The sequence below is a fragment of the Malus sylvestris genome, chromosome 14 (genome assembly GCF_916048215.2).
Source record: "Malus sylvestris chromosome 14, drMalSylv7.2, whole genome shotgun sequence".
NCBI classification, from domain to species: domain Eukaryota; kingdom Viridiplantae; phylum Streptophyta; class Magnoliopsida; order Rosales; family Rosaceae; genus Malus; species Malus sylvestris.
The window spans coordinates 11,400,023-11,411,350 of record NC_062273.1 but is presented as its reverse complement, the minus strand read 5'-3'; the positions used below and the strand labels follow the sequence as shown (position 1 = coordinate 11,411,350).

The window sequence follows — 11,328 nt, the reverse complement described above, 5'->3', positions numbered from 1 at the left end:
GAGTTGTCTATATAAGAAGAAAGAAAAACCAGGAATAAGGACACTCAATCAAACAAACAAATGCAAGCACAAACTCTGCCCAAAGCCAGATTTGCCTTCAAAACAAAGTTGTAGTCAGCCTTCATCCCTTTCGGGACAAACCTTCATTCCTCTCGGGATAACCCTCTCTTCAACCCTTTGTAATAGCTATGCTACCTTGTTCAACCTTGCTGTAGTATCGATTCATTTTTTGTAATCTCTCTCTCTCCCTCTAAGCTTTCAGACCTTTGACAAAACTACAAAGATAGGAACCTGCAAGACGAGCAACCTTACCCGATAAGCCTTGCCCGACGAGCCTTGCCCGAAGAGCCTTGCCCGACGAGACTTGCCCCACAACGCTCGATAGTGAAGCAGAAGTCCGACAGCAGTCCTCAATCGGCGCCAACCTCGAGGGGAGCTGTGTGCTCGTCGGCCAAGAAACATCCCCGACGGAAATTCCTGATGCGAACAATTTCTATAAAAAAATTAATATAAAATGATTACGTGACTTAACCGTGACCACACATCAGGAGGGCATGGAAAGAGTATGGAAATGGAAAGGCAAACAATCCACCTCCATTTCTAAGGTGTGCACCTTGCGTGCGGCCGAGAATCTAACAACTTTAAGCTGACAAGCTCAAGAATAGAACCGGATCTTTGAGACTTCGTGTAATTCATACTTTCTTTTTTATTCACCCCTCAAAAAGGGAAGGAGAAGCAGAGAGGAAGTTGGTGGAGTTAGTGTGAAGAGTCAAATTGAGGTGGATTGAAGCTCTGTTTTGATTGTGACCTGGTAATCCGATACCTTTTATTTTTTTCAGTTTACTGGGTGTTCTTTTGTCAGATAGAGAGGGAGAGCTCATGATTGTCTTCGTGGGAAAGAGAGGCAGAGAAAGGGAGTTCGTGAATAGTGTGAGTGGTCAATTTCAGGTGGATTGAAACTCAGTTTGGATTGAAGTTGACAATAATGGTTTGTCCACAACATATGTAGAAACCCAGATTGTGATGGTCAGGTTTATGCCGTCAGTTCATCTAAATCTCACGTCTACGAAGACGTGTGAAGAAACCATGGTCAGAGCATTGTCGCCGTCGCGTTCATGTTTCAAGAAATTTAGAGCTTTTGCATTCGTTCCTTCCACAAAGTCTAACTTAAGCATCTGAAGGTTTTTGGCTCACAACACACTGCTATGGCAAGGTTTTACTTATATTTTTATTTCTTAATTTCAAGTTGCAACAATACTAGAGTAATTCTACGTTTACGTGAAATTCATTTCCCATTGCGGATATGACAAAATAATATCAATTGTTCTTTTATGCAAAAAAAAGAAGGATTTAAGTTGACTGAATTATTGCCACTTAGTACAACAGTGTAGTGGTATTCCTCTTCACTTGTAAGTGGGAGGTATTAGGTTCGGTTCTCACCAAAAACGAATTTAAACTATATTATTGCTATCTCATTATGAGGCCAAGCCATCCCCTCCCCCTAAGTATAAATAGTATTGTTTGTTAAAAAAAAAAAAATTGACTAAATTATTGGAACAAGAAAAAGGGCTTTTATCACAAATGATCATTTTAATTGACCCACACATCAAGAAGGCCCCTTAAATGAAAAATCGATAAATGTAGTTCCTGAAAAGGGTAAATTGTCATTTGACACCTTAAACTATTAGTCCTATTGAAATTGACCCCTTGAACTATTTTTTTTGGTAAATTAACCCACTAAATTATTTGAATAAGTCAATTAACCCCTTATCGTTATATTTCGTCCACTATTTTATCAAATTTAAGGGCAAAATAATCTTTTTATTATCAATTCTTACATGTCACTTATAACCACCAATAAAATTATGACATGTGGACACATAATAATATGTAGTGACATGTGAAATGGTCCGATATGCAAACGTTTGGTTTCTTTATGTTTCTTATTATGCTATAAGTTTATGAATTATTCTGTGTCCACATGTTATTATTTAATTGGTGGTTATAACTGACAGGTAAGAATTGATGATAAAAATATTAATTTTCCCTTAAATTTGACGAAAAAATGGACCGAATCTACGATAAGGGGTTAATTGGCTGATTTTAAACAGTTCAGGCGCTCAATTTCAACTAGGGTGTTAGTTTAGGGGGTCAAACCACAATTTACCCTCCTGAAAATAAGTGTCGCAAATCAATGTAGTCAATCCGTTACAATTCTGTAAAAAAATTTGTTATACGCTGATGTAGCACATAAATGGGTCCCACAAGATATTACGAGTTTTTATCACAAATGGTTCCTGAAATTAAAAAATCGATCAATATAGTCCTAGAAATAAGTGTCACAAATCATCATGATCGTTTCGTCACAATTTTATCAAAATTTTTGTTATGTACTGATGTGAGTTTAATAATTAATTTAAAAAGTTGTCAAAATCCTTTTTGTACGATGGAATTATCTCAAGGCTGAGCTCGGCATTCTCCGCATCACCAAGATCACTGGGGGAGCGCCCAACAAGCTCTCTAAGATTAAGGTTGTGTGGTTGTCGATTACCTAATGTTAACAATGATGTCACAAAATTCGTCGCTAATCCAAGCCATCACCAAAGGTGGTCTCGACTGGTCTAAAAGGTATAAAAATGGGTGTCTTGAGATTTTTTTTTTCTTTTAGAGAATAGACGATGAATGTTACCATAGAAGAACATAGAGAAGTGTGGGTTGGGATTGGTGTGACAGTGAGACTGGGTTTCTGGGTTGACAACTTTTTTAATTAATTATTAAATATGTTTCTAGTTTATTTTAATTTAATTAGACTTATGAAACTCATTTATATTCACATCTGTACATAAAAAAATATTTGACAGAATTGTAATAGAAAGACCACGTTGATTTAACTTTTTGAGCACCCTATTTCTAGGACTACATTGATTGATTTTCAATTTTAGAGACCATCTTGATGATAGGTCAATTTTAAGGATCATTTGTGATAAGAAAACGATTGTGGAGCCCATTTATGTGTCACATTAACACATAACAAAATTTTTGACATAATTGTGACAGAAATACCATATTGATTTAAGACATCTATTTTCAAGAACTATATTGATCGATTTTTAATTTTAAGAACCATCTTCATAGTATAGGTCAATTTCAAAAACTATTTATGATTTAAAAAAATAAAAATAAAAATAAAAACTTCGTTGTCAACGAATGTGATGAACTCCAACCAAATGCGGATGCAGTTCACAACCCTACACAGCGCCACAGCCTATCAACTCTCTCTATTGCATTTAAACCCCGCCTAAACCCCATCTTAGATCCTTAATCCCCTCTCTCTCTCTCTCTCTCTCTCTCTCTCTCTCTCTTCCCCCTGACTTACTGACACTGCAAGGTATCATCCCTAATTCCCCATAGAGGAAAAGAATAGAAGAAAAGAGTTGTAAATTAAAACTCTCTCTCTCTGCAGCTTTCTGTTCCTGTAATTTAGGGTGTCGTATGAGCCGGGCACCACCAGATCTTTCTTCCCCAATTTCAATGGCCAGCACTACTACTCACATTAGCAACGGCGAACACGAACCGCCGACGAAGCCGCCCGCATTCACCTCCACCGCTTCCTTCAGGGCTCGCAAGAAGACCAATTCTTCCGCCGGAATCTCCCGTGCCGCCTCCGATGTCGATGACATCGTCACTCTCATGCACGGCTCCGATCCAGTCCGTGTTGAGCTCAACCGCCTCGAAAATGACCTCCGAGGTCTGCATCTCTTCTCTCCATTTTCCCGGAAATAAAACACCTTTTCCCGGAAAATTTGAACTCGCATTTTTTTTCATCTCATCGAATTCAAATTCGTTTCATCTTTTGGATAAATTAATGGATTTCTTCCGTGCTAAATTTCGAAGTTTGCATTTGCTAGTTAAGGAGAAAGGATAAATCAAATTTAATTATATTCCTAAAAATACATTTCTTAATTTTAATTAAATTTCCTTTCATAGTATATAATAATTGATTAAATTCTGTATCAAAAACAAAAACTGATGAAATGGAAGTGGAATTACACAGATAAAGACAGGGAGTTGGGAGATGCTGTGGCGGAAATTAAGTCTTTAAGAAATTCAGAGCGCCTTAAAGAAAAGGCGGTTGAAGAGGTACTCTATTTGTTTTGTGCTCCCACTTATCAGTAATTTCACCGCATTTTCCCTCTTTCGTCATTAGCGATCGGATTCTTTGTTTTTTTTTTTTTTTAATTTTATTTTATACCAGTTTGCATAATCAAAGATAGGAATATTACTGTTGTTTAGTGGTATATTCAACACATACTAGAATATATGAATGAGACAGATTTTCAGACAGCTAACTCGTTCGTAAGTTGCTTCTTCTAAGTTCTTACTAACAATGTTTGTAGTTTGTACATGTTCTGTTTGATGAAACGGTAATTTTGGACTTAATCAATCTATGCTTAAGAATTACGAAGGAATGGGGGATCATAAAAATATTGTTATATAGAAACTGTATTCTAGTTCTTTTTAACTAGTGCAAATTATTTAGTATGTGTATGTCGTTTGTGTTAAGCGGGACTTCATTCTGACTGCTGGTTCTGAGTCTGGTTACTGTAATTGTGCAATGTTGTTCGATATCCATAGTACCACCGTTGGATAATTGGAAAGTCCCTGTGTGTCAACCTCTGTGCTTCGTGGCAAGGTAGACTAGCAAACATGCCCAACCTTTACTCACATTCGAGAAAACACTCGCAATAAGATTGCTTGCTCCAAAATCGAAGAGGCACCGTCCTCCGAATCTCGAGAGCCAGACTCCCAACATGACTACTTTCTTAAAAATCGAAGAGAGGGTAAAGGAACAGTACCATTGCTGGATAATTGGAAAGTCCCTGTGTGTCAACCTCTGTGCTTCGTGGCAAGGTAGACTAGCAAACATGCCCAACCTTTACTCACATTCGAGAAAACACTCCCAACAAGATTGCTTGCTCCAAAATCGAAGAGGCACCGCCCTCCGAATCTCGAGAGCCAGACTCCCAACATGATTACTTTCTCAAATAGCCGACCCCACTTAGTGGGAAAAGGCTTTGTTGTTGTTGTTGTTGTGTATTGGTTTTTACCTTTGTTAACTTTTCTGGAAGTATTGCTGTTTGACTTATGTTATTTTTCTGTTCTAACATTGTGTTATTTGCCACTTAGTACTACGGTCTAGTGGTATTCCTCTTCACTTGCAAGTGAGAGATCTTAGATTCGATTCTTGCCAAAGGCGAATTTGAACCACATTATTGCTAGCCTATTATGAGGCTTTTAGCCCACTCCCCCAACCCCTTAGTATAGATAATATCGTTTGTTCAAAAAAAAAAAAAAAAAAAACATTGTGTTATCTAGAACTTTCAAGGTAATGTACTTAACATTGTGGATGGATGTTTTTGAGCCTCTAACGTTTGTCTTTTGATGTAACTTTCGTTTATTGAAACTTATCTATGCTTTATTTCTTTAAATGGTGATCATGACAACATATTATTCAGCCCACTTCACTAGACAAACCGGTGGATGACTAGAACACCTACCTTTTGCTACATATACATGGCTTAAATTTTATACTGCCACTTTCTAGTTAAAAAATTGAAACCTAATGACTCCTATAGTTTTAGTTTAAGCCACAGTGATAAAAATGTGAGTATAAATATAAAAGAACATGAAATGTAATAGGTTTAATGTATTTTCTACTGACAGTGAGCAGTTAATTTTGAAAATATCCCTGTATATCCACTTGGAGGAGATATTATTCATAAAAATTTAATAAAAGAACTCCTTTACTGCATAATCTTTGTCTTTTTGTTAATCTCAGTTTTGTTCTGTTCAATATTATTGATGTCTTCTTCTCAATGATATGATTATAGATTACAAAACTATCAAAATTCGTTATCTTGTTAAGGAACAATTTTTTAGATGCAGACTAGAACAAACAGTGAGTGAGATGTCCACCAGAATCAAGTTACAAGAATGAAACTAATAATCTAACGTAGCTACAAAGCAAAACTTAATCAGCAACTTTATCTTAAAGCTGCTTTTCAATCTAGAAAAGATATCAAGATTATTAAAAATCATGTTAAATTTTATTTGTCAATATCTTACTCTTTTCAATAACCATTGTCTGGGATTGACCAGCAAGTTTTATTTGATGCTTGATAAGATCCAGTAGTTAGCCAAGTCTTTTATCTGTCAACAATATAAGGAGTCCTGAATTTTTTTTTAGAAGATATTTTGAGAGATCAATTAATAGTATAAGTTATCTTAGTATTTACTCTCTTTAATGATACTGAATCATGGTACGGAGAAAACTTGAGGTTTGTTTTATGTTGATGAGAGAAAGCTTTGAGTTCTTTTTTCTTTTCCGATAAGGAGAAAATTTTAAGTTCAAATAAAATGGGAATTTCTGATAAATTTTTTTGTTGGTTAATAATTTCAGTTGACAGATGAACTTAACAAAGTGGATGAAAAGCTTAAAGCAACTGAAGCTCTTTTGGAAAGCAAGGTAATAATTGTAGTTTCCTTTGCTGCCTGATTGTATTGTCTTCTGTAACCAACATTGAACTGTTCTGCTTGCGATATACTGAGTACACTATGATTTGCAGAATCTTGAGATTAAGAAAGTAAATGATGAGAAAAAAGCAGCTTTGGCTGCGCAATTTGCAGCAGAAGCCACACTTCGAAGAGTTCACGCTGCACAGAAAGATGATGAAATGCCACCCATTGAAGCCATCATTGCTCCACTGGAGGCAGAGCTTAAGCTTGCTAGGCAGGAGGTATACTTTCGTTCTGCAATATGACCCCTTTAATTTTGTTTTAAAGACAGATAGGGTTGAAAAACTTTTAGTATTTTCGTGTCAGTTTTGAGTGTCTATTTTTGCTTCCATATTTGGTTTGTACATGTGAGGTATAGAGTTTTCAATATGTATTTGGTTTCTATATTGTTAATTGATCTATTGACTTCTTTATTTACAAGAATTAATAATTAAAACGAGCTATATTTTTTTATACTTCTGGATGTATTGTTTTTTTAGGTAACCAAGTTGCAGGATGACAACAGAGCACTTGATCGGCTTACTAAATCCAAAGAGGCTGCTCTGGTTGACACCGAGAGAACTGTTCAGATTGCTTTGGCAAAAGCATCCTTGGTTGACGATCTGCAAAACAAAAACCAAGAGCTAATGAAACAGATTGAAATATGCCAGGTTTGTATGCTGTTCAGAGTTTTCCTGCTGCATGCAATTTGTGTGATTGAGGGAATGTACCAGGGGTGTTTACTAGTGTTGGACACCATTTTACATAATATGAATTTATCCATTATCAGGAGGAGAACAAAATACTTGACAAAATGCACAGACAGAAGGTAGCTGAGGTTGAGAAGCTGACACAAACTGTTCGAGAACTTGAGGAGGCTGTTTTAGCTGGTGGAGCTGCTGCCAATGCTGTGCGTGATTACCAGCGGAAAGTGCAGGAGATGAATGTAATAACCATTTCTTGGAACTCCAGTACTTGCATATCACTTTGTAGTTTTTCTGAGTGTGTCACAAATGCAAACTTCCTCTAACATTCAAGCTTGCGTAGGAGGAGAAAAAGCTATTGGAGCGGGAGGTGGCTCGTGCAAAGGTCTCTGCAAATCGGGTTGCCACTGTTGTTGCAAATGACTGGAAAGACTCCAGTGACAAAGTCATGCCCGTAAAGCAATGGCTTGAAGAAAGGAAATTTTTTCAGGCATGTTATGACTTCAATACATAAACCCATCATCTTTGCCTACAATTCCTTTAATTTACACAAATAGTCATTTGGTTTCATCATCACAAATTGCATCCTTAACCCAAGAGGTTGTCCTTATGATGGGGGGCTTAGGTGCTTCATGAAGCATTATCTCAAGTATGAATCCCGCCACAACCTCTTCGATATCTATCGATAAGGATTTAACCGGGTAATTGCTGCGTCATGTTGGATGAGGCACTGCATACCTGCATAGGGATTAGCAATTAACATATGATTCATTACCCAAAAAGAAAAGAATGAATTGGAAATTTTTTCATTGAATCTTTTTTAATATTCAAGTGTTAATGATCATCTTAGTATTCATGCGCATGTTAACCCAAGAGGTTTAATATATAGAACTATCACCTCATACCATAGATGACCTGCAATGATTATTGTTGACCTTTTGCTAAGATGCATGGTGTTAGAGAAGCATAAATTACCAGGAAAGGGGAAAAAAAGCCTAGACTCTTTCGGGTGTATAGTTTGGGCTTCGGTTTCTTCAGATTTAAAGGATTTACCTTGTTTAGTCCTTTGGTTTAGGGGGACTTTCCCGTTGTCTTGGTTGGTTGTTTTTGTTTTCATTGTGGACTTCTTGTCCACTTGTGTATAAATCTGGATTCTGGATATATATGCGTGTGTGCACATGCTGGTATTCTAAGATGGTTTATTTTCCTTCAAAAGATGGGGAGAAAAGTGAAAACAAATAATGAAATGAACAGTTAGTTGAGATCTAAATTGACTTCTTTTTTTTTTGTTGTTGTTGTAGGGAGAAATGCAACAGCTTAGAGACAAACTGGCTGTAGCTGAGCGTACTGCAAAGGCAGAAGCACAATTGAAGGTATGCTAACTGTTTGAGTTTGGGTCTGTGCTTACATTTTATGTTACTCTCATCTGTAATGTGTTAAATCCTTTTCATAATAGTTGATTATTTATTGATTTCTTAGGAAAAATACCAATTAAGATTTAAGGTTTTGGAGGATAAGTTAAAAGCATCTAATGGTAAATCGCGTGCGGCTCCAGATGCAAAAATCACAAGCAACAGGCCTTCAAGGCGTCAGTCTCTTGGTGGAGCTGAGAACATTTCTAAATCGTCCTCTAATGGCTATCTATCTAGGACAAAATCAAACTTACAATCTGGTTTCAACCGTTCCAACAGTGCCACTGCAATATTGAAACAAGCCACAGTTTCATCTAGATCGTTTGATGGTGGTAGTAGATTGCTAGACAGAGATAAGCTAATCCCAGATGCAACTGGGAAAGATTGCACGCCTAACAGTGCCAATGATCAGACTCGAATGAATGAGGTAGTAGGTAGACATGAGGAGAGCTCAAATGGAACCTTGGCTGAACAGTCCAGGAGAGAACATGAAGATTATGTTTCTGGAGTACTGTATGATATGTTACAGAAAGAGGTTGTATCTTTAAGGAAAGCTTGCCACGAGAAAGATCAAACCCTCAAAGACAAGGATGATGCAATTGAGGTTAGATAGTAGGATATATCTTGTTAATTTTGCAACCACTTCCCACTTTTGTGTTTTTCTTAATTTGTTTCTGGTGTGGAATCAAGTAGATGTTGGCAAAGAAGGTGGATACACTTAACAAAGCAATGGAGGTCGAGGCCAAAAAGATGCGGAGAGAAGTAGCTGCAATGGAAAAAGAAGTCTCTTCTATGCGTGTCACTAAGGAGCATGATCAGCGGACACGGCGCGTAAGTGCTCCCCGGGGGGCACTAAATAGTTCTCATACACTTTCTTCAAGGTAAGTAGTCGTGTACAATCTGTAATTGCCTAACAATGATGCAATAGTTGGTGCGGCAAGTCTGTCGTTCCTGTTCATGATAAGTTCTTTGACGGCATAAAATGAAACAAAAAATGCATGGTGCCTCAAGTTGATTGAAAACTTTTAGATACCACCAGTCGAAAAATATTAATCCGCCTGACCAAAGGTTTTGCTTCTTTCAGAAATGCACAGAGGTCATAGGTACATGGCCATGACAGAATCACCACATCATGGACGCTTCTGTGATTCTTCAGCTCTGCAGTCACTAGAATGTATGGTTTTGTCGTGATTTTCGTCTCCCGTCTCCATCTATTTAAGTTGTCTTGGCCGCCGGGTAGGCAATTTGTAAAGAACTGACTTCAGGTTTTTCAGGTCAACCTGCCTTGTATATTTCTTTTCTACTAATATTTCCTGGAAATACCAACTTTGGAAAAAAGTTTCGAAAGAGATGAGGTTTTGTTAGAACCTTCTTTCAAGGAAACTGAAGGCAACATAAAACTCGTGTATGCCTAATGCCTTCAAAAATCAGACCCAAGGAGTCGGTTTACTAGAAAGTGAGCAAATGTTTGAAATTTTCAATTCGAGTTCAAACGCTCACGGATGCATTTCTTGGGGCCATGGGCTCAACTTTGACACACGCTTTCATTTCGGAGCCAAACGTATGTTTTCGCCTCGTGGTACTCTTGAATGTTTGGTGATCGTCTTCACATGTTCGCGTGGAAAACAAATAAGTTGTCTGATTGAGTTCTCTCTCAAGGATTTGGTAAATTAATTGGAATTTCACTTTCAAAGTCCTTTAGTTGTTTTTTTTTAACATTAGGGTGAGGCTTGGTACAACAGAAAGGTTGCTCTTTTGTAACCAAAAAGTACAGGTTTGAGTTGTGAAAAAACCCTATTTGCAAAAGTAGGGGTAACCTTGCGTATGATGGATGTTCCCTTCTGACACTCACAAAGCGGGGAACCTTATTGGTTAGGAGTCGCCCTTCAGTTGTTCTTTTAATTTGGGTGATGTTCTAATATAATCTAATAAACTACTTTGGGAAATCCCTCGTTTATGAGTTGGGTAACAAGGATGGAGTCAGGACAAGGAAATGATGAGGAGGAAATATTTGTTTTCTTTTCTTTATTACAAATGATAATTTACACTTATTCTACACGAATAATGAGGGAACTATTTGAACTCGGAACGCAGTGTCACACCTCAAATGCACGATCCATAAAGTATTGGAATACGACATGTGTATTTGCGGTGTGAGTCATTTTAAAACTGTAAAAATTTATATCCAATGCTCTACATACCCGATTCCACAATTGATTATCATTCTCCGACTGTTGGAATCCATTCCGGTGATAAAACGTGTAGCTTTTCGTTGAGGAGTGTCGACCATGTGCGAAGCAAAGCGCGAATCATTTTCCTTGAGTGAGCTGTATGAATTCAACTTCCTTTCTATCATTTTCAACTTACATCATGAGCTCCAACCATCAAAAAAAAAAACAAAATCAGCGTAGGTGTTGATAAACACAAACCCAGTAAGTATAGATTGCCAAAACATAACATATTTGCCTTATAGAAAAAATCACATAGATTCACATCACGATCTAATTATCATAAGCGTAATCAAATCACAAAGTTCATATATTTCCATTTTAGAAAATAACTCTTCATTCTAGTGAAACTCATATGTGGAGGACTGACAATGAAATATAAACCTTGAACTTTCAACATGATAAACCGCAGCGTGTAAGAGTCCAATA

At 37.1% G+C, this 11,328-nt stretch overlaps 1 protein-coding gene across 1 annotated transcript; it reads left to right on the top strand.

The window, feature by feature from the left end:
* Positions 1–3,326: 3,326 nt before the first annotated feature.
* Positions 3,327–10,127, top strand: LOC126600221 (microtubule-associated protein 70-1-like). The gene is made up of 11 exons (XM_050266786.1): positions 3,327–3,748; positions 4,055–4,140; positions 6,461–6,526; positions 6,627–6,797; positions 7,056–7,226; positions 7,346–7,501; positions 7,603–7,749; positions 8,561–8,632; positions 8,739–9,275; positions 9,365–9,552; positions 9,756–10,127. Exons 1-11 carry the CDS (start codon positions 3,493–3,495, stop codon positions 9,772–9,774), a joined length of 1,869 nt encoding a protein of 622 aa, XP_050122743.1. The 5' UTR covers positions 3,327–3,492; the 3' UTR covers positions 9,775–10,127.
* Positions 10,128–11,328: the final 1,201 nt, after the last annotated feature.

Excerpts from the sequence above, each read along its gene's own strand:
- LOC126600221 (XM_050266786.1), top strand. The coding sequence starts at position 3,493 with ATGAGCCGGGCACCACCAGATCTTTCTTCCCCAATTTCAATGGCCAGC. Across the intron at positions 6,527-6,626 it reads AAGCTCTTTTGGAAAGCAAG|AATCTTGAGATTAAGAAAGT; the intron begins GTAATAATTGTA and ends TATGATTTGCAG. Across the intron at positions 9,276-9,364 it reads ACAAGGATGATGCAATTGAG|ATGTTGGCAAAGAAGGTGGA; the intron begins GTTAGATAGTAG and ends GGAATCAAGTAG.